General features: G+C 52.2%; 2 protein-coding genes across 2 annotated transcripts; one reads left to right on the top strand and one right to left on the bottom strand.

Moving 5' to 3' along the window:
* Positions 1 to 1,791: 1,791 nt before the first annotated feature.
* Npbwr2 (neuropeptides B and W receptor 2) lies at positions 1,792 to 13,077 on the top strand. The gene is given in 8 exon segments (XM_090352740.1): positions 1,792 to 1,814; positions 4,565 to 4,826; positions 7,200 to 7,259; positions 7,589 to 8,031; positions 8,033 to 8,103; positions 8,106 to 8,644; positions 12,527 to 12,644; positions 12,878 to 13,077. Coding segments are annotated over 8 exon segments (1,716 nt in total).
* Positions 12,950 to 22,219, bottom strand: Oprl1 (opioid related nociceptin receptor 1). The gene is made up of 5 exons (XM_090352912.1): positions 22,179 to 22,219; positions 18,874 to 19,172; positions 18,133 to 18,398; positions 13,680 to 14,035; positions 12,950 to 13,601 (listed from the first exon to the last, which is right to left on the bottom strand). Exons 3-5 carry the CDS (start codon positions 18,363 to 18,365, stop codon positions 13,078 to 13,080), a joined length of 1,113 nt encoding a protein of 370 aa, XP_090209038.1. The 5' UTR covers positions 18,366 to 18,398; positions 18,874 to 19,172; positions 22,179 to 22,219; the 3' UTR covers positions 12,950 to 13,077.
* Between the last annotated feature and the right edge of the window lie 1,094 nt (positions 22,220 to 23,313).

Below are 23,313 nucleotides of genomic sequence, written 5' to 3'. Positions count from 1 at the left end.
AATGTTTACAGCCAGGCCTAGGTGGCTTGCCCTGCCTATGTCAGGCTGTCTGCATACATCTTTGGTGGCTTACCTGAGATTTATATGTACCTGGGAAAACTGGGTGGGGGTCAATCCTTTATATCCCATTGTTGGATACATAAAAAGAATGGGTCAAGAGGGGTGAGGCAGGTTCTTCACATAAGGTCTTAGGGTTCATACAAGAATGGGCTGAGAGGGGAGCAACATGGAGTTACAAGAACAACGCAGGTCCCCTTCACTGACCATGCCACATGCCATAACTGTACCATTCTTCACCTGTGCCACCCCTCACCAGTACCAGGCCCCCCTAGTCTATGGGCCACAACTGTGCCATGCACACTCATATCCACCCTACCAGAGCTTCCCACATGGCTTCTAAACAGACCAGCACATGGACACCACATCCGTGCCCACATGGCCATCCTGCGGCAGCAGGAACGGGGTTACTACGGCAACCTCAAGACTTTGAAAACATACTTCTGTCACTTCTTCCTCTCCTGTTTTTCCATCTGCTTTCCCTGGGGATGGATAAAGAGAGCTACATGAGGCCCCATGCATTAGGCCTAGATGCCCTGGGTTGGGCATGGAAGACTTAGGCCCCTCCTGGAACTCAAGAGAATGTCAGATGTGTCCTGCAGTGCACATGACCAAAAAGATCAGGAAAAAAAATGGATAAACTGACTCGTAAAGTTTTTTGTTTCCCAGACTGAAGCTGTTACTCAGATACCTGTCCAGCTCAATCCCCTAGACAAAAGTCAATGCTGAAGTCCTCTCTGGGCCAGAACGGGTTCTAACCTCCTGGCTGCTTCAGGGTTGTAGCAATAGGTCCTTTCAACAAGCTCTGGAAAGGGACAATACCTCCCCACGGGTAGGTCCTAGCCCAGTGTGGAGCACTGAGCTTCAGCTCTGAGTCTTGACTCTAGAGCGCAGTGCTATTCTAAAGGGGTAAGGGCAAAGCCAAAGACAGCATCACCAATAGGACGGGGCCACCGCTGGAGTTACCAGGCTAAAAATACCTCCCCCTGTCCTGGGTTGAACCACAAAATGCCAACTCTTTGAAAAGGATAGGAATGCAGAAAGAGAGGGGCCAACAGGCCGAATTCAAGTGCAGCCCCCAGGGTGGCACCCAAGCTCCCCTACACAGCTGTAACAGCCCCAGTCTCAGTCCACGAACAGGATCCTGGAACCCTCTCAGCAGCAGATCTATGGTTCCACCGATTTTTACCACAGCAGGACTTTCTTCCCTGGCCATGGGTGCCACAGAGAAGAACGAGTGATGAGTTGTTGGTGTTGGCTCATCTAGTGCCACCAGAGCCCCTCCTGAGGCTTCTCAGTCAAAGAAAGGGTAGAGGCCAACGCCAGGGACAGACTCCCCCAGGGAAGCTTGTCAGGCTCTGAACATGAGGGGACATCTCAGGCACATCCATGAGATGTGAAAGGTTCTGGGCAACTGGCATGTGCGGGCTGAGAAAGTACATTAAGTCCTGTGTGTGCCTCAGCTGTGTCGGCCTCAGGTGAGCAAGCTTGAAACATCATGAGTGATATTTCAAGATGCAGTGGTCACGAAGCATGAGACTGCATGCATGCACCAAACCTATGCAATGGGAAGGAGGGCGGCAAGGGTGTGATCCAGGGGGCTCTGTACCTGCCTCGCCCACTTCCCCCATCTCTCACACCCTGTACCACCCAATCCTCCAGCCAACTGGAGCCCACCCAGATAGCCAGCCAGACTTGCCCTGTCCAAATCAATCTGGAGAAGTTCATCGAAACATGATGCGCAAGTATGACTGTGGGTATGTGTGTAGGTTGGACTTTTTATTCAGACATGTGCACGCGCGTGTTGGGGCTCTGGTCATGTAGGCACTGGAACTGACCGTCCTCAGAGGTAGCTGAAACTTCTAAAACAAACATCCATCCTCTGGAGTGGAGTGGGTTCCAGGTAAGTGGAAAGGGAAGAAGATGGGCAAAAGCTCCCTGGGTCCAACGGGCCATCACCCTGTCCTGCTAGCTGCCAGACTATGTCTTCTCTCCCCATGCTGGAAGTCCAGGGAGAGAGATGATAGGTCTGCCACTGAGGGTTGGTTGAAGTCTCAAGAAGGTCCCAAAGAAGAAGGAAAGATGATCCTCAACTCAGCTCTTAGGTTCTCATCTCCAATCTCAAAATAAGAATCTCAGGCCTGGAGTGTGGCCTAGGGGTAGAGTGATTACCTAGCATGGGCAAAGACCTGGGTTCGATTTCTCAGTACCACATACGTAGAAAAGCCAGAAGTGGTGCTGTGGCTCAAGTGGTAAAGTGCTAACCTTGAGCAAGAACAGCTCAGAGATAGCACCCAAGCCCTGAGTTGAAGTCTCAGGACCAATATAAGAAATATTCTCTCTCTGTCTCTCTCTCTCTCTCTCTCTCTCTCTCTCTCTCTCTCTCTCTCTCTCTCTCTCTCTCTCTCTCTCTCTCTCTCTCTCTCTGACACAAGACAAGGTAAGGTAAGGAAAGAGAAGCAATTTATGTATTTATTTATTTCTTTTTTGCCAGTCCTGGACTTGGGCTCAGGGCTTGAACACTGTCCTTGGACTTTCTCAAGGCCAGCACTCTACCACTTGAGCCTCAGCACCACTTCCAGCTTTTTGCTGTGTATGTGGGGTACCAAGGAACCGAACCCGGGTCTTCGTACATGCTAGGCAAGCACTCTACCACTAGGCCAAACTCCCAGCCCCGAGAAGCAATTTATCTAGTAAAAGAAAGCAAAGGAAATGACAGCACACACCTGACCTAGTAAAGACACACATGAAAAAACCAGACCAAGCTTTCTAACATTAGTGTACTTATACTGGGAAGGTAGAGCGGGGCATTTAACTTAACCATTCCTTTAGGCAGTCATTTTTGTAGTTACAGTGTTTGATGTTATCAATCCAGTCTAAAGATAATAAATCTAGTCAGTTTACGACATTTGTGCCACTGTTATACACATGTCTCCCTGAGCATCCCTACAAAGGATATGCCTCGCTATGTTTAAGTTGTTTTTGCAAGCACTTCTATGATCAAATAAATCATTTTTGCCAAATGTTCTTTTCCAGGATAACTATCTTTCTTCAAGATATGCCTGTCTGGCTCTTATGCCACAGTAATCTTCTAGGCAAGAATGGAGAGGAGTGTATTTCCACTGTATGCTGTAGCTAAGAGAATGTGAGAGCAAAAAAAAAAAAAAGTTATGTATGCTCCTAATCAAGTCATTCATTAATGTGATTGGTTTGGGGCTTGGGGGATTTGGGGTTTTTTTGGGGGGGGATAAGAGGTTGGGTTTGTTTTGGGTTGTTGTTGTTGGTTTTTTTGTTGTTGTTTTTACTTCCTGGCTTTTGAGCCCCACTTCATTTTACCTAAGCTAGCCTGAGGCTTGACTCCGCCCCTTTCCTCCCCCTCCCACATCTGCTCACAGATGGTCAACAATTCTGGCCACTGGTGCCCCTCAGAAGGGTTTTCACAAGTGCTAGGCCCATAAACCAGGTTAGCACAGGTCCTGGCCCCACAGCAGGAGATAAGCAAGCCTATGGGCAGGATGGCAATAAAGAAGGAACTAGAGCCCTGTCATCCTAGCTACTCAGGAGGCTGAGATCTGAGGATCGTAGTTCAAAGCCAGGCCAGGCACTAAAATCTCTGAGACTCTTATCTCCAATTAACCACTAGAAAACGGGAAGGGGGTGCTGAGGCTCAATGAGTAGGGTGGTAGCCTTGAGCTGAAGAGGTCAAGGACAGCAACAAGGCCCAGAGTTCAAGCCCCACGACCCACAAAAAAAAAGAAAGAAAACAAAAAGAGAAAGAAAGAAAAAAGAAAGAAAGAAAGAAAGGAAGAAAGAGGAGGGAATCAAAGAGGGAGAGAAAGCCCTAGGTCAGGATCTGTCTTGCCTGTCTAAGGCTCATTCAGCAAAAATTCAGAAAGAAGAAAAAGATAGGTTCATGTTCAACATTGGCCCTGAAACATTTCTGGACCAGTCTTGGGAGTCTGGGAGGTCCTCCCAGCAAAGGCACTGGCAGAGGGGTCCACACACACTGGCATGCCAGAGTGACCCCTCCACTGGAGACTAGAAAGCCTCTGTTCACTCCCTGCTCATCCAGCTGCTGCTGCTGCTGTCCTAGTGACCACAGCCCTGCCCTACCCTCACAACAGGGGGCTGGGTGAAGCTCTCCAGTCCTCTCCTATCACAGAAGACTCTGCATCTCCAGCTCTGCTGACAGCCCTTCTACACACTAAGATACCCAGGGACACACCCGGAAGTCAGGCACAGTGACTCCTCCATGAATCCCTGGGAGACAGAACAGCCAGGGGGGGGTGGAGGAATGGGGGGAGCCCTGGGAAGGGGAGGTGCCCTTTCCCCAAGACTACCCCCTTTGGCTTGCGTTCAATCCCTTCCATCCCTCTTGGTGGATGGGGCCTCTATGGATGAGCAGAAGAGAAGTAGCCAACAAGTGCTTTGGTAATTGATTAAAACAATTCTAGCAGAGCGAGCAAGTGCTGAGTCCCAGTGGAGCAATTCTGCTCCTTCCTGTTAGTGCCTGTAAGTCACGCCAGAATCCCTCAGTGGGCCCTGCCGCCTACGTGAGCCTGCCGAGCCTGCGGGAAAGCGGGGAAGAGGTGGGCCAGCTAATAGCTTTCTCCCTCGGCCATTCCAAATGGGACGGCCAGAAAGCCCCTGCCGTTTTCCTGAAGGCCTGGAAGTGCTGTGCCTCCCACAGACACAGCATAGGGCAGAAAGGGTCGCCCAGGACCCACGGCTATCCAATCGCTGACTTCCCCGTCCTCCACAGTACCCAAGTAGGGCCCCTGCCAAGCCCCTGCTCCCCACTCTTGCCCCACAGAGACTCTGACCTTAGGTCCCGGCAGACAGCCTCCCCCTTTCTACCTGCTTGCATGAAGCTCTCACCTTCCTCTGTATTCTAGTCACTGTCTACCTCCCCAATCAGGGGTTAGCCCCTAGAGGCAGGACTTTCCCCTCTACTCCATGGTTGTATTCCATGGGCAAATATTTGTGAATGAATGAAGGGCTCAGGGTCTAAGGCGAGCAGACACCTCTACCCAGACAGCCCAATTTCCCCTCCCAATGTTCAGGGCCTGCCTCCCCTCACCTGAGCCCAGGCTCAAATGGCCCTTGCCAACAGAAGGCATGACACAGCCAAGGGAGCCCTGCAAGAGAGCTGGGAACCTGGATGTGAGCACTCTAGGCGGATCAGTTGCCCTCTGCAGGTCTCCTCCTGGGAGGGCATCTGAATACCTTCTAAGGATGGTGGATTTGGGGTTAGCTGCACCAATCTCCCCTCCCAGCCACTCCTTCACCCCCTGCACAATAAGCAGACTCAAAGCCACTTCTCTGAACAGCCGCCAGGTGCAGCCCCAGACCCTCTGAATCCAAGCACTCTTGCCCTCCTCAAGCTCTGTATACCCCACCTACACAGCTGCCCTTCTCTCTGCCGACCTGTCTGGAGCCTGTGGTCAGGTCCGATGAGATGAGACGCACTCCACAGCCTTGTCTGGGTCATAGGAAGCCTGGCTACACCCTGTGTCCAGGTGCTGAGACTGAGTTCAGCCATCTACTCCCTGGCTGCTGCCTGACCCAGCCCATGCTTCTGTCAACGCCTTGATCCCACTGTTACGTTTCCGATTTCCAGGAGCCATAAATTTATCCAATACCTCTGCCCCCTACAATTACCCCCATATCACAAAACTCAGCCTGACCAATCTTTCTTCGTGGTCATTTATAGCTCCCGACCTCATGGAACCCACTTCCTCCCGTTAGAGTTTCCCTAACACGCAGACCCAGTGCTAGCCCTGCCCCTAGGACCCTGCCATCCATGCAGCTTCTACGCTGAGTGTCTACATATTTGAGTCTATAGGGAGAGGTGGGGGCCCGCCCACAGGGTTCCTGGACAAGGTCTCAGGCCTGGTGCCTTCTGGGCATGCAGGGCAACTGTCTAGGTTCCTGCCCTGATCTTGTCCAGAGGAGCACAAGGACAGACTTGACACAGTAACTCATACAAGAAGCCAGCCTTCGGGGCTGGTAACGTGGCTTAGTGGTAGAGTGCTTGCCTAGCATGCATGAAGCCCTGGGTTCAATTCCTCAGTACCACAAACACAGAAAATAAATGAAAGGAATAAAATGGAATTGCAGCCAGCCTTCCAAGTACGTGTGATGGCCTTGAAATCCAGAGGACAGTTGTTTCCATTTCCATTTCCATGGACAACCACATCTCCCCAGACTGAAAACACACAGCCCCTCCAGCCGGCGAGTCCTCACTAAGGAACTGTCTGCCCCCAAGGCCACTCACCTCAGCTTCAGCACAGCCAGAGGCAGCTTGTGCCAGGTGCCCAAGGGAAGAGCATGACAGAGACAGGAGCAAAGTGTGGCTCCCCCTGCCCAGTAGCCCCCCTAATAGCTCAGAAGGGGCCAGGAGCAAACACCTTTCTCCAGAGCCTCTCTTCACTAGTCCAGCTTTTGCATAGGTCTGTGCTCCCTTTTAGGAAAAAGAATTTTCTACGTTTCCTGTAACCAAAAAAATCCCATTTCTGTTTGAGGATCTACAGTCCCTGGCCCTGTGTTCAGCCCACAACACAAGTGGACCCCTTAGAGGCAAGGAGGAGTCACCCTCAGAAACCTCATGAGGCTGACACGTGCAGCACATGAGCACAACATGTTCCACAGGCCCGTAGACACTAGACACGTGCAGCACACACACACACACACACACACACACACACACGGAATACACACGTATGGCATGGGCCGCACCCCACTCCCACTCAGGAGTAGGCCCAGGATACACTCATATCTTAGTATATACACAAGTAAGTGTGTCCAGGGCGGTAGCACTCTTAGGCAGAAGTACAGATGTCCTTAGTGCCTGTGTGGTAAACTCCCCGAGCACACCAGCACACATATGCACAGACATACGCACGCTCCTCAGCAGGCACTGGGGCACAGTGCCACGTGGAGAGAAGCACCTGCCTCCACAGGTCCCACGTCAGCAATCGAGGCCCACCTGCCTGCCTCCCTCCCTCCCGCAGTTAACAGCACAGCGGTGGGCTGGGAACCAGGCTGGAAGCCTTAGGGCTGAGTCACCCGCTTGGAAGCCCTGCCGGGAGGGTAGATTCTGGCCCCTGCTGGGAGCCTGTCAGCCAGGGCTGCCTCCACAGGTCACCTCTAGCTCAGGAGCATCCACCATCCAACAGCTTCTGGCCACAGGCCCCAGACAGGTTAGTAGAGGGAAGCGCAACTGTGCAAGTGGGGTCTACATGGCTTGAAGGGGACAAGAGGACTTGGATTCGGGGGGAGGTGCGTGCAGAGAGGGTGCCCGGAAGGGGGGACTGCTGCAGCCAACCCCAAATTCACCATCCTTAGAAGGTATTCAGATGCCCTCACGGGAGGGCCCTGCAGAGGGGAACTGATCCACCCAGAGTGCTCACAGCAGGAAGCTAGAGAGCTCTACCAGGCTCCCTCTGGCTGTGGGACCACAGGTGGGAGGCGACCTCTGTTCCAGCAGCCAGTTCCCAAACTTTTCTTGTTTATTTTTCCCAATACCCAGACCAAGGCGGGCCCTGCCCAGACCTCTGCCTTCAAACTCCCCAGGATGCCACATGTTGGGCGCTCAGAGTCTCCTGACAGCAGAGCTGGCGCCTTCCCTGTTTCTGTGGGCACCAACCTGTCCCAGGACAGGGGCAGCCACACCAACACCACCTTTCCTGAGCCACTGTCACTGCTCTACGCCCTCCCGCCAGCCGTGTACTCTGAAATCTGTGCCACAGGGCTAACTGGCAACAGCACTGTCATCTATGTGATCCTCCGAGCGCCCAAGATGAAACCCGTGACCCACGAGTTTGTGCTGAACCTGGCCGTAGCCGACGGGCTCTTCACCCTGGTATTGCGGGCCAACATTGCTGAGCACCTGCTGCAGCACTGGCCCTTCGGTGAGCCGCTCTGCAAGCTGGTACTGGCCGTCGACCACTACAGCATCTTCTCCAGTGTCTACCGTGATGAGTGCAGACTGCTACCTGCTGGTGCTGGCCACCGAGAGAGCCTGCCGCACGCCCACACGCACCCGTGGGGGACAAAGGTGGCCAGCCTGTGTGTCTGGCTGGGCATCACCGTGATGGCTCTGCCCTTCTTCTCCTTTGCACATGTCTATAGCAATGAGCTGCAGGTGCCCAGCTGTGGGCTGAGCTTCCCAAGGCCTGAACGGGCCTGGTTCAAGGCCAGCCGCCTCTACACGCTGCTGCTGGGCTTTGTGGTCCCTGTGTGCACCATCTGTGTCCTCTACGTGGACCTGCTGCGTAGGCTGTGGGCCATGCGGCTTCGCGCCGGCACCAGGGCCCTGAGCAAGGCCAAGAGAAAGGTGACTGTTCTCGTCCTTACCGTGCTGGCAGTGTGCCTCCTCTGCTGGGCACCATTCCACCTGGCTTCTGTGGTGTCTCTGACCTCAGATGTGCCCCAGGCGCCCCTGGTCATTGCCCTCTCCTATGCCATCACCTGCCTCAGCTATGCCAACTCCTGCCTGAACCCCTTCCTGTATGCCTTTCTGGATGATCGCTTCCGCAAGAATTTCCAGACCATGGTCCTGTGCCGGGGGCGCCGAACCCGCTCCGTACCGTAGAGAGAGACCTGAACACCACCACCATCTTATCTCTTTCCGTGTAGGAACAGCAACCGTCCTGGTCAGAATTCAAACCCCATCCCTGGGTTCTCCACAGATACAGACCATGCAGACACAACCAGTGAGGCCCTTGCCGTTCACTGCCTCTTGAGACAGCAGAAAGAACGCAGGTCCTAGCCTCTAGTAGCTATGTCCCAACAGATAGCCACTGTGTCTGGATCTGAAACCTTTCCTTCCTGGGTAGCCCTGGGGCCTGGCTATGGCCTGCCTGCTGCAGAAGCCACATTCTGGAGCCCCAGGTCAGAGACTGTGTAATACCAGGTGCTCCAGGATCACCAGCCGCCAAAGCTGTGGGTCGAGGGCATGCTCGCCAAGGCTGCTTGGTGGGTCTGGAGCAAGTGCCCACTCTTGGCCCTGGTTTCCAGCTGGCTCACAAGCCTCATCCTGCAGTGAGTCCTCTCGACTCAGAGATCGACATTCCCCCGGCCCCCTAGCATGCATGACCCGCCCCAGCCCACTCCATGTTCCAGCTTGTCAGATGTCTGGTCCTCTGCCTGAGTTCAGATCAGGGGTACTTCACTCTCCAGGCTTCCATCAGCTCAAAATGACAATGTCATCTGACCAGTATTGTCCCTGGTCCAGCATTGTATTAGTTTGCTAATACTGTATACTAATTTTTTTTCAAATTTAGAAGCTGAGAAATAATAAATGTTTTGCTACTGAGAAATATGAGTGCTTTATTCTGTGGTTCTGGCTCAGTGTCCCATCGATTTCAGGCAAGATGCCAGCAAGGCTTTAGTCTTCTGGAGGCTGGAGAGGGGCTGAGGGGTCCTCTGAAAAGGCACAGTCCCACAGCTGCTGGTAGGGTGCGATTGCTCCACTGAGTTGCTTGAGTATCCTCATGATATGGGGCTGCACTGAGGGCTATGTACTTTTAAAACCACCACCCACATCGTAATTCTGCCAAGAACAACAAGCTGCACCTTTCCACCCCCAACAGAATGTAATTACCACTCCTTGATGTTCCTGCATAAGGTAAGAGGCTCTCCAGGGTGCCAGCCAAAGCTTGATCACGCTTCCCAGAGCTTCGTGCATCCTAGGCATGGAAGTAAGAGAACCCGCTGTGTAGGGTAATGAACATGTAATAGAGGAACAAGGTGAGAAAAGGTGCAGGTCCGATGGGGGCAGGGACAGGCTGCTGAGTGTGCCAGTCTCAGACAAGGCTAGGAACCCTGGATCTGGCCTCCCACTCCGATCCCAGGAAGATGTCATTATACAGTGGGTGACAACCAAGTCTCCTCTGAAGGCCCAGACCCTTGATTCTCTAGATGGCTCCGTTGCTCTTCCACAATATAGCAATGGGAATAAATCTCCCTCCCTCTGCAGATCCCTTAGGGTGACTGGGAGAACCAAGACGCAGGGACAACCAGGAGCCAGCAAGACTAGAACGGAATGAGAACTTCTCACCAGGACCTGTTTCCCTACTATGCTCTCCTCATATCCAAGGGAGGATTACTCAACCAAGTAGCCCAGAGAGCCCCTGTCATGGCCACTGACATGGCAACCTCTCTAGGCCCTCTGCTGGGCCTACCCTAAGCCCACAGCACCCTCTGGTGGCAAAGTCAAGAAGCCAGTGAACTCAGTCTTTCCTGAGGTCCCTTGGGGCCCTGACTTCTTCCTGCCCACCACTACCTACCCCATAACCCTGTAAGGAAAGTTCTATGGTTCCCTTTACAAAAAGGAGGAAAACAAATTCCCAACAAGCTGGACTTGACCAAGCCCAGAAGATGATAGGAGCAGAGGCATATGGAGGGGGAGAAGAGGATGAGGGTCTGGATGGAGGCAGAAAGGACTCAGGGAGGAGTGTGGCCTTGGAGTACTGGGGCACACTCACCTGTGAGGATTCCCTCACCTTGCTTGCCTGCTCACCACCTCCTGCAGACATTGATGGGGGTTGACCATTTGGCAGGAAGGTCAGAAGCCTAAGACCACTCACGTGAGCCCTTTCAACCAGGTCCACGCCATGTGGCTCCCAAGAGCACTGTCACCACCGCAGTGGGGCCTACTCTGACAAACTTTCCCCTGATGCGGAGTTTTCTATTTGAACAATGTATGTCTGTTGCTGCGTCTCACACCTGGTATCCTAGCTACTCAGGAGATTGAGACCTGGAGGATCTTCGTTAAAACCAGCCTGGGCAGAAAAGTCTATGAGAATCCATCTCCAATTAACCAGCAAAATGCTGGCACAGAGACATGGCTCAAGTGGTGGAGCATCAGCCAAGAACAAGAAGGCCAAACTAGAGCACAAGATCTTGTGTTCAAGTTCCAATGCCAGCACAAGAAAGAAACGGGGGGAAGAGGGGGAACACCAATGGCTCCCACACCTGTAATCCTAACTACTCAGGAGGCTGAGATCTGAGGATCGTGGTTTAAAGCCAGCCTGGGCTGAAAAGTTGTCATGAGATTTTTAGACTCTTTTCTCCAATTAATCACCAAAACAGCCAAAGTGATAGAGCACTAACCTTGAGCACTAAAGTTCAAGAACAGCCCCGAGGCCCTGGATTTAAGCTCCAAGACTAGCAAAAAAAAAAAAATTACAGTGAAGAGAACTCCGCATGAGAAGGGCGTCTGCCATTGTCCCAGAGGGAAGGAGAGAGGGTGGCTCCACTGTTTGGGGACTGTACAGAAAGGGAGGCTTCAGCCCCTGTAACAGCATGAGCTAGTTTCCCTCCCACCAAATGAGATCCTCCTGTTAGAGCTTCTACTGGGGGCAAAACAAGTAGAAAATCTTATCCACCTGGTCCCACAGCCCATCCTGCCAGGTGCCAATCCTGGAGAAATCCCTCCAACATCCAGTCCTTATGTGACTCAAGTCAGAAACACCTCTTCTAAGGACAGCACCAGTCGGTGAGCAGGTGTTTACTATGCCCTCCTTCATTATGCCAGAGACAAGTTCAGAGCCAGAGCTGAACACATGCACAGAGAAATACATTTATTGCATGCATAAATACATGAAGATGTATACATCACCAAGTTTTCACTATTGGTGAAAAGCATAGTACAGGCGGGCAGCTCTCACCTGGATGTCCTGCAGGAAGGACCCCTGCCAGGTTCCCCAGTGCTACCTCAGAGGTCACCTGATCACAGTCTCTGTGATTGTAAATGTGATGGGTACTTCAGTTCTTGTCAGTAGGAGGAGCACTTGCAAAGCCATCTGATTTTCCTGGTGCCCACAGGTACAAGTCCCAAGATACAGACCCCTCGCGTGCCCCGCAAACCCAGATGGTCCTTGAAGCAAGCCCTGCCAAGCAAAACCCCTCACACTGGCTCTGCATGTGAAACCAAACTCTTGTTTGTCTGCAAGCTCATGCCTTTTCCAGAGACACACTGAGGCTTGTAAATGGAGAGCCATTGAAAGTGTGAGGCTGCCAAGTGTCCGTCCAATGGCAGGCTGCTGGCTTCTGATTTCAAGCAAAGGAGGTCTGTGTGGGAAAGCCTGGGAGGCTATGGGACCTCCAGATAGAGCATGTATCCTGCCCTGATAAGGCTGTCAAGACCAGCACACAAGGCACTGGCTTTACGAGTGCAGAGCTCGCCTCATGGTCCACAACACGATCGTTCATATGGTAGTTTCAAAGTGGACCTTCTGGAAGAAAGCTCACTGGAAAGCCTCTGGGCCAGAGCTCCCATGAGCCTCCTGAAGGGAAGGTGGCTGGGAGTAGGGCCAGGACAGGTCCAGGCCCACAGGCTGTAGGAGGCAGTGTGAGGAGACCCTTCAGAAAGCTGCCAGCACATGACCAACTCAAGGCCTCCACCTGTGAATCCATCCCATTCCCCCTCCCGGGCGACGTGGCCACACCCCGGCACCCACAGGCTGAATGTCAGAGCAGCTCCAAGCTGAGGGCCAGCCACACTCCAAAGAAACTGCCCGCTGTACTCCCGGGCACCACAAAGCTTATCCAGTGGCCCCATGGAGACACAACCCGGCAAGGTCGAGGGCGGCGGAATCCTGTTTGCCATGCAAACAGCTGATAGCACATAGGACATACACAACCACACGACTACTGCTAGACCTCAAGGAGGGAGCCCATCCAGGCAGGGCTCAGCTGACGCTGAAGGGGAGAGGCTGGGGAGAACGTGTGGACACTGACTCATGAGACATGTCCACCGGTGCTGTGGGGATTTCCAGGCCGAATCCTCGTGTGCCCTCCGGCCCTGCTCCAGGAGAGCAGCTGAGCCTGAGAGGCCGCAGAGGAGCCGAGTGCCTTGACCCGTCCCGGATGTTACTAGGCCTTCCCCTGGGCCAGAGGGAAGCCCTCCAGGGCTGCGGGCTCTGCCTAGAGACCAGTGACCTGTGTGAGTTCCGTGTTGGGTGTGGAGGGGCTCTGCGGGCTGACCGGCCCCAGGGGCAGCTCCACGCCTAGTCATGCTGGCCGCGGGACGGTCTCTGAGACCCTGCAGGCAAGGCCCACATCCCTGGCAATGCTGCGGACACGATCCGACACCTGCATCTCCCGGTGCCGGGCAGACGAGCAGCAGAACTTGCGGAAGCAAGCCTTGAAATTCTCATCCAGGAAGGCGTAGAGGATGGGGTTGAGGCAGCTGTTGACATAACCCAGGACTGTGCAGAAGCGCAGAATGGCCACGGCCGCCTTGCTTCCAGGCTGGACGCCCAGGCCCTGGACCAACACAAAGACCTGGACGGGGGTCCAGCAGCCCACGAACACAGCCACCACCACCAGCACCAGCCGGGTGATGCGCCGCAGATTCCGGTCCTTCTCACGGGAGCCCGAGAGCAGTCGGACGCCGCGAAGCCGCCGGATCATGAGGCCGTAGCAGATGGAGATGATCAACACGGGGATGATGAAGGAGAAGAGGAAGACGCAGACGGCAAACACGGGGCCCCAGTAGTCCTGGGGCTCTGGGATCTCCACCAGACACTCGATCTCTGCAGAAGAGAAACAAGGTCAGAGAGGCTGCTAGCAACCTGTGGGAGCCTGGCAGGGAGGAGGGGCTGCCCACTGACCTTCATCCTCCACCTGGGCTGAGCCCATGATGGCAACAGGAACACCCACCACCGAGGCCAGCGCCCAGATGGCCACGTTGACAGCCTGGGCTTTGCTGGAGGTCCGGACGTCAAGGGCTCGGATCGGGTGGCAGATGGCCACATAGCGGTCCACACTCATGGCAGTGAGCGTGAAGGTGCTGGTGAACATGTTGTAGTAGTCAATGGCGATGACTGTCTTGCACAGAGCGTTCCCAAACGGCCAGAACCCCAGCAAGATGTCTGTGCCCTGGAAGGGCAGCGTCAGCAAGACCAGAGTGTCAGCCAGCGCCAGGTTGAAGATGTAAATGTTGGTGGCTGTTTTCATCTTGGTGTGCCTACAGAGAGAACAGGGAAAGAAAGTCTCCAGGTGGCCACTGTGCCCAGACCTAGAGGCCAAGGACAAAAGAGAGTCCAGTCTTCCCGGCCACACAACAGAGTGCCCAACCCAAGGAAGCATGCCAGCCAAGTCAGACTTGGAGGACAGGCATGGGGGTAGAAAGCCTCACGAAGCTCCTCATGTGATTCTGACACCCGCCAAAGGGCTGCAAGCCCTGAAGTCTAGTCTGCCCAGTCTAGAGCACAAGGGGCACCAGCATGCCCTCCTGCCTCTGAGTCTCCCTCAAGACCCTGCTCAGACTCAACTGCTGGCCTACAAGTATCAGAGGTTTCTGAAGTCTTTAAAACCAGGCCAAAGGTCTTCCTACTTCTCACAGCTGTGTAACAATGGAAATAAAAAGGTGATAGGGCTGGGTGTGGCTCACGCCTGTAATCCTAACTACTCAGGAAGCTGAGATCTGCAGATCGAGGTTCAAAGCCAGCCTGGGCACAAAAGGACCTGAGACTCTTATCTCTAATTTACCTCTGGAAAATAGGAAGTGGGGCTTGGCTCAAGGGTAGGGTGGTAGCCTTGAGCTGAAGAGCTCAGGGACAGCACCAGGCCGAGTTCAAGCCCCAGTAGCCACAAAAAAAAAAAAGAAAGAAAAAAGAAAGAAAGAAAAGAAAAGAAAAGGTGATGGGGGACATAAAAAGGAACGGTGATAGGAAGAAGAGAGGCAATGATAGGATATAGCTGGATCTAAGTGTGTGAAACAAGACTGGGAATTCTGTAAGAAACTGATAAGTATATGTTATTGCTGTGGTAGTGGTGGAGTGGTGGGTAATGATGCTAATGGAATGATCGATTAAGATAATTAGGATAGCAATATAGTGATGGTAAGGGTGCTAGTGCTTATGTTGGTAGTGGTGGTGGTGCCGTGGGGACAGCAGTAGAGACAACAATATTCTACATCAGTGTAGCTGCCATAAAGGAACCTGGGGTTTAATTCCCTTAAAGAAAGAGATGAAGGGCCGGGAGTTCGGCCTAGTGGTGGAGTGCTTGCCTAGCATGCACGAAGACCCAGGTTCAATTCCTCAGTACCTCATACATAGAAAAAAAGCCGGAAGTGGTGCTGAGGCTCAAGTGGTAGAGCTCTAGCCTTGAGAAAACCCAAGGACAGTGCTCAGCCCTGAGATCAAGCCCACGACTGGCAAAAAAAAAAAAAAGAAAGAAAGAGATGAAGACTAAGCAGGAAGAGGCCTTATCCACACTAACAATGTAACAATGACCATGAAAATGGTGGATCTGGGGCAGGGAGTTTGGCCTAGTGGTAGAGTGCTTGCCTAGCATGCATGAACACTGGGGTTTCTAGGTACCACATACACAGGAGGAAAAAAAAAGCTGGAAGTGATGGTGTGGCCCAAGTGGCAGAGCTCTAGCCTTGAGGGAAAAGAAAGTCCAAGAACAGTGCTCAGGCCCTGAGTTCAATCCCCACAACTGGCAAAAAAAAAAAAAAAAAAAAAAAAGAGGAAGGGGCGGGGGGTGGATCTCCATGCCAATTTCTTTACATGGACTTTAACCTCATTTGAGATTCACAAACGCACTATTGTTAATACAATCTCGTTGTTATTATTAGGGCACCATTTCTTAGGCAATGACTACATTTCTTTTTTTGGACAATGTCATCCCTTCCTTTGCACTCCTCACCTGTCCATAAAAGCACCATTTTTATCTTTATGAAGGAAAAAAACAAGCTCAGTAGATCTAGTTCATTTTTGTAAGGCCTTAGAGATGGAGAAAAAAAAAAAAGCAAAGCAGGGCTTAGATCAGATGATTCTGATGCTTGGAATCTGGCCTTACTCCTTGCCAGTGTAGCCACTGACCACTACTGACCACGACTGACCTCTAATCCAGGAAGTGGGCCAAAACAGTTAGGAGAGACATAGAATATTACATGCACATCGCGCGCGTGCGCGCGCGTACAAACACACACACACACACACACTCACACACACGCACACACTGCATACCCATGGCTTACTTTGAGGTGAGGTAGGGTTTGCTGGGGAACCTCAGAGAATGTGGGAAAGCAGGCCCTGACCTCTCTCCACTAACACACTTCCACCCCAACACCTCTACTGGGATCTGGAAGATCATAGGGGACCATGACTGCTTCCTTCAGACCTGCCTCTTTCTAAATAAGGGAGAACAACCTAGATTATTAAGAACTCTCACTGGTGGCTCATGCCTGTAATCCTAGCTACTCAGGAGACTGAGATCTGAGGATCACAGTCCAAAGCCAGCAAGAAAGTCTATGAGACTCTTCTATTAAACAAACAAACAAACAAAAAACAAGAAAGAAAAAAAGAAAACAAAAGGGAAGAATCAAGAAGTAGAGCTGTGGATCAAGTGGTAGAGCCCTAGTCTTGAACAAAAGAAGCTCAGAGACAATTTCTACTAGAGTTCAAGCCTCAGGACTGGAACCAAAACATTAATAATAACAAAAGAAACCTCACAGAAATGAACAAAGAGTAAACAAATTCAGCAGTGTCCTCCCTAGCCACTATGCTGAAAATGAACTATAGGTTAGGATAGGAGGAAAAAACTGGGAAAGAGTAAAGGAAGGAGTGGAATTGTCCAAAAAGAAATGTACTCTTAGCCTGGCACTGGTGACTCACACCTATAATCCTAGATACTCAGGAGTCTGAGATCTGAGGATCTCAGTTCAGAACCAACCCCAAGGCACGAAATCTGTGAGACTCTTACCTCCAATTAACCACTAGAAAACTTGAAGTGGCGCTGAGTCTCAAAGTGGTAAGAGTTCAAGCCCCACCACCAACCAAAAAAAAAAAAGCGCAGGCAGGAAAGTCAACAACACTCTTGTCTCCATGAATCACCAGAAAAACCAGAAGCAGAGATATGGCTCAGAGCAATAGAAGAGTTCAGGGACAGCACCCAGGCCTAAGGCTAAGGGGGGAAAAGCCAAAAGAGAAACGGTATTCTCTACCTGACTTATATAACTAGAGCCCCTTGGTATATCACCTTTATAATAACCATTTTTTAAAAGAAAGAAACCTCAGCCGGGAGTCTGGCCTAGTAGTAGAGTGCATGCAGGAAGCCCCAGGTTCAATTCCTCAGTACCACATGCATAGAAAAAAGCCAGAAGTGGTGCTGTGCCGGAAGTGGTAGAGCTCTAGCCGTGAGAAAGCCCAAGGACAGTGCTCAGGCCCTGAGCCCAAGCCCAGGACTAGCAAAGAAAGGAAAGAAAGAAAGAAGGAAAGAAAGAAAGAAAGAAAGAAAGAAAGAAAGAAAGAAAGAAAGAAAGAAAGAAAGAAAGAAAGGAAGGAAGAGGAAAGGGAAGGGAAGGGAAGGGAAGGGAAGGGAAGGGAAGGGAAGGGAAGGGAAGGAGAGAGAGAAACCTCCCCCTAGCTGTGCCATTATTGATCGCTCAGGTACCTCCCACAGCAACCTAGTGCCCCCCAATCTGGCATTCAAGACCTTTCCAGTGTCCCCAGTCCCCCTAAAGGCGCTCGGCTCCATCACTGCTCGTCTCACACTGACCCAGGGCACACTCCCTGTCCATGTTCCTTGCCCACCCACCCTGCGCCTCGGGCTATCCTCCCAGGATGCCCTTAGCAAGGCCCCCACACGATCCCTAGCACCTAACTATCTAGCCTTAGTGGTCTTCCCTTAGCCCCAAGCTTGTTCGTCTCTGCCCACAAGACGAAGGTCGCCCTGGCCAGCCTCCTACCACAAGCAGAGAGCCCTAGAGCCACGGGGAAGGGGCTTCAGGCCCTTCCCAGCACCGTGCCCCATGTCTCCCTTTGCTCGTCTGGGGCAGGCTGGGAAGAGCCATCTCCTGGGCTTGCTCTGGTCCCCATGAGGCCATTCACACAAACCATTTGGCACAGAGCCTGACTGCAGCTCACACCGAAGTTCTAGGTGGTGATGCCTAGCCCTGGACAAATGGGGACAGGGCAGGAGTTGAATACCCAGAGCCTCAGCCCAGACAGAAAGAAAGAGGATTTAATGGAGAAAGCAGGACGCTCATCCAGAAGAACCCGTCACCTCAGTTCCCCTCCACACTTTGAAAGGACCGTGTAAGGCCTAGCCTACCTGAGAATGACGTACATGACGAGGCAGTTCCCCAGCAATCCCCCGATGCACACAGCCAGGTAGAGCCCCACGATGGTGACCTTGAGGCCGAGGGGCAGGAAGCTGCTGTCGCTGACGTTGAACAGCAGTCTGGGGGGCAGATCAGTGTGATTGGTGGTCTGGAGGGACAGGTTGTCCTGAAGGTGACTCTCGTAGAAGACCTCCCAAAATGGGGCAGGGAAGAGGGACTCCATCCCGCCACCCTGCAGAGCCACTCCGTTCAGCACCTGGGACAGAACACCAGAGTGAAAGACCAGTGTTAGAAGTCGCCTGCGGGAGACCTGGATCACAGGGGTACAGCCAGCAGCCGCACGAAGCCCCACAGGCCTCCAAAGACACATGGACACACCTGTGAAGACACTGACGTGCACACGCACGCCTGGGAAGAAGGGCCACCCAGGCAGAGGACACACACAGGACACCAACACAACCCCTCCCGTTTGAGCTGCAGAGGCGGCAGCTGCATGGAGATGGTTACACAGAAACATGGATCCACACACAGGGGCTTAAGACACTCGGACATGCACACAGAACCGCCCAAACTGCCCTCCTGCATGCCCAGACACCAGACCAAGGTTCTCCCAGAAATGCCCAGGACACAAACTCGGGACACAGTCTCCTTCTGCCCCTCCCTGCCCTGCTGAGCAGCCCCAGCCCCACCCCCCCTGGAGGGCTTCTGCCCAACCCCAGCCCAGTCCTTACCTCCAAAACCTCCTTGAGAGCGGGGACTGAGGTGACCCCAGCCCTCCACAGCACATGGGGTGGACAAGAGCAGAATGGGCTGGGCACTACCCCTTTTCTCCACGCAGGGTCTGCACAGGCTGAGCACGCGCTCCTCAGCAGCGCTCCTCAGCAGATTCCAGACGAGACGCAGCAGTCAGTGCGGCAGCCAGGAGCGGGGGAGGGGAAGGAGGCTGCAGCTCTAGAGCAGGCGGGGTTGTGCAAGCAAAGGGAGGGGGCCATGAGAAACAGGACTGTGGCCCACCCAGTGCCGCTGGGCCCTGTAGCAGATGGAGACAAACACAAGATAAAGAGATGGACTCACAGACCCCACACAGAAAGGACTAGGTCCCACCACAGAGACATCTACAGACACAAATGAAAACACGCACAGGAACCCAGACACAGACTCAAGGAGACGTTTGCTCACTTGGAAGCAGATGCAGATGTCCAACAACATGCAGGTTCTGGACTGCCTCCCTGCCCCAAAATGTGCCTTTAGCCAGGTGTCCAGTGAGGCTGACACAGCAGCAAGCGGGCAACTGCCCTGACTTGACCAGCTTTCAGGGTAAGGGTCTTGTTGTGAACACATAGGTGATTGCCTGGACCCAGGGCCCAGTACTAGTACCATGCCTACTATGTGTTGCTGGACCTACTGCATGTCCAGGCCAACACAAACATAAACTGGGCATCGCATAAGCAATGGCCACTGAGATCCTTCTCCTGCGGATGAAGCTTCACAGGTGTGAGACGGCCTATCAATAGTGTAGAAACATACGGAAATCCAGTTTCACTTGTCGCTTGGAGCTATGCCCCCACCCCATGCACCTCTGCACAGGCAGGTCCCAGAAATGAGCCTTGGCATGCACATGGCTAAAGGGTTCCTGTGAACTCTTCTCAGCATAGGGTTCACAGGCACAGTCCACTGCGATGACAAGGCCATATGGGTAACCTCTGCCCTAAGTATCCAGCTCCCACTGAACCATGGCATGTTCTGTGAGGGAGAGCAGGCCTTCCCCCCACAGGCAGGCCTTGCTCATTCTCCAAGGATGGGGACCTGGTTGCTAGGCAACTACCAGCAGTGTTGCTAGGATACCTGTAGAACCAGAAGAGGACAAAGCAAGCAGACCAGGAAAGGTCAAAGCATCCCAAACTGTCTCCCAGGACTCATCTCTGCATCTATATTACAGCTGAGATGTAAGGACATAAGGACATGCAGTGGACACACGAAAACAAATATACACAAAGTTGTCCCAAGGCAAGAGTGAACATGTATATGTTCAGGAATGGCCAACAAATCACATACAGGCACATGAGTAGACACAAAAGAGTATGGACAGCAGTAGAAACAGGAAAACACAGACCAAAGCCCTCAGATGCCCTAGAACACACACACACACACACACACACACACACACACACACACACACCACAATACACATACTCCAGACAAATATGACTTCCTCGACCTCAAAAGCCCAGGGAAACAGAAATCTGAGAAGGCTCAGACTCCTGCAGCCTATTCCCAAACCAGAACCCCTACCCCAGCAGCCCCTGCCCGCCCATCTACAGAGCCTCACTTCCTAATAGCTTTCAGCTCTCTCTCCATCCAGGCCTCGGGCAATCCAACCATGACCAGAGCTGGGATTCGATCACACTGCTGTCAGATAGGTCTATGAGCTCAGCTCTTCACAGATAACAAGGAGCAAGTGTTAGTGGAGCATGGCACAGAAGCCAGCTGCAGTTGCAGGTGGAAGGATGGACTTGGCTCCCAGCAGGTGGACAGCCAGGATGGGGCCTAGCAGTGAAGAGGAAATAGCTCAAGCTTCTCTTGACCCCAGCAAGGGCCAATGGTCTCTCTAGAAAGACAGAGGCCAGGGGCTGGGAGTTTGGCCTAGTGATAGAATGCTTGCCTAACATGCACTAAGACCCAGGTTCAATTCCTTGGTACCATATACATAGAAAAGTGGTGCTGTGGCTCAAGTGGTAGAGCTCTAGTAGTGAGAAAGCCCAAGGACAGTGCTCAGGCCCTGAGTTCAAGCCCAGGACTGGGAAAGAAAGAAAGAAAGAAAAAAAGGAAGGAAGGAAGGAAGGAAGGAAGAAAGGAAGGAAGGAAAGAAGGAAGGAAGGGGCAAAACTAGGGCCTGACACAATACACACTTGTCACCAAGGGTCAGAAGGGGACATGTTACACGAGCAAGTATGTGCCAAAGAAGCAACACATCGACGGCATGAAGTCCCCATGGAACGTTAGCGGTGACCTCATGTCTGTCTGTCACAGTTACTGGTAAGGGCCACATGCCGATGTTTCAGGCACCAGACAGGGCTGAGGTGAACACATCCCTGTACTTCAGCATCAAACCAGATGGCAGGGAGGCGCTCTAACCTCAACGTCTGAGCAAGGGTGCAACCTGCTCCCCCAGGCCCTTGTGGGACAGCTGTTCCCCAGGGAGTCCAACCTCCAGCGGCCAATTGATGGAAGTCAAATGAGCAATTCTGACTAAATAAATCAGCTCAGCTTTGTCTCTTAACTTTCTAAAATTTATGTACAAGACCAGCTGGCACCAGTGGCTCACGCCAGTAATTCTAACTACTCAAGAGGCTGAGATACGGAGGGTTGTAGTTCAAAGCCCTGGCAGAAAAATCCACAAGGCCCTATCTCAAAATAACCAGTAACTGGAACTTGAAGAGTGTCGCATGCTGCCGCACCTGTTGGGAGCCAGAGTGGAATTAAACTGTACCTTGACTTGCATCAGACGATGGCTTTATTGTCTTATTGCTTTCTGGCCCTATTCTATGTAAATGACCTGAGAATTACCATATGAATGTAACACCTGGAGGTTCCCTGGGTCAGGAGGAGGAAAGAAGGGGGAGTGGAAAATAAACGCGGCAGTCTCCCGGCAGTTTTTGCCTGGACTGCGGACATCCCGGACCCGGTGTGTCTGTCTCTCTTCTTTTTCTTCCTAGTCCTTGTCCCCTATTTCAGGAACCCCAATCTGCGAACCCTGGTTTGCTGCCGGTTGGCCCCAGCAGCACCAGTCTGGGCACTGTGTCCAAGACTCTTCTCTTTGATTAACCACCAAAAAGCCAGGACTGGAGCTAAGGCTCAAGTGGTAGAGCACTAGCCTTGAGCACTAGCCCAACGCAGGGACAGTGCCAGGCCCTAGGACCATCGGACCAGCGTGTACGCGCACACACACACACCACACTCACTCACACACACACCAGGGCACAGTTAGCAACAGCCTCCTGCAGAAAGGCCAGAACCTCAGCTAGAACCTACCTACCTCTCAGCCAGGAGGGACCACAATAGGTGCTCAGGCTCCAGACTACAGAAAGTAACATCTAACCATCTAGAAACAAAAGCAAAAGTTATACATAGACCCTGAAAGTAACAAACATGTGAAAAGATTAGTACAGTACACTTATTTTATCCTAGTGTGAGATGAGCGTGTAAATACCTAGACTCTGAGTTCAGGGCCTTGCATTTGCCAGTCTCTCTACCACTTGGATCATGTTCTCAACCCTTTTCTACGTTAAACATTTTTCAGATAGGATCTTACATTGATGCCTGGGAAGGACTTCAGATCTTGATCTTCTACCTATGCCCCTGAGAAGCTGGGATTATTATTCTTACCACAACACATGGCTTTTTGGTTAAGATGGAGTCTTTTCCCCCCAGACGGGTCTTGAATCTGATTCCCCTTCATCTCTGAGTTTACAGGTGTGCACTACCACATTTGGCTTCTAAATACAATGATTAATGCATAAATTACAGAATTGAACAGTTAAATAACAAAGTGGGCACCAGTGACTCACATCTATAATCCTAGCTACTCAGGAGGCTGAGATCTGGGGATCATGGTTTGAGGCCAGCCTAGGCAGGAAAGTCTGTGAGGACTCTTAGTTCTGATTAATCACCAAAAAGCTAGAAGTGGAGGTGTGGCTCAAATGGTAAAACACTAGCTTTGAACAAAAACTCTTAGACAGCAGCCAAGCCCTGAGTTCAAGCCCTAGGACCAGCACAAAAAAATTAATGGTAAGAATATAAATCAAATAGCTGGGTGTAGTGGCTTACACCTGTAATTCTAGCTACTCAGCAGGTTGACATCTGAGGATCAGGGTTCAAAGCCAGCCTGGGCACAAAAGAACGTAAGACTCTTATTTCCAATTAACCACTAGAAACAGGGAAATGATGCGGAGACTCAAGGGCTAGGGTGGTAGCCTTGAGCTAAAGAGCTCAGGGACAGCGCCCAGGCCAGAATTCAACCCCCCCACACACACACACAAACACAAAGAGCTGGGCACAGTGGCTCACACCTGTAATTCTAGCTACTCACGAAGCTGAGATCTGAGGATCATGGTTCAAAGCCAGTCCAGGCACTAGCAAGCTGTGATATTCTTATCTCCAATTAATCACTG

This window comes from Megascapheus bottae, chromosome 18, assembly GCF_031878675.1.
Source record: "Megascapheus bottae isolate mThoBot1 chromosome 18, mThoBot2.hap1, whole genome shotgun sequence".
NCBI classification, from domain to species: domain Eukaryota; kingdom Metazoa; phylum Chordata; class Mammalia; order Rodentia; family Geomyidae; genus Megascapheus; species Megascapheus bottae.
Note: the sequence above shows the minus strand (reverse complement) of the source record. Positions and strands in the feature narration are given on the sequence as shown.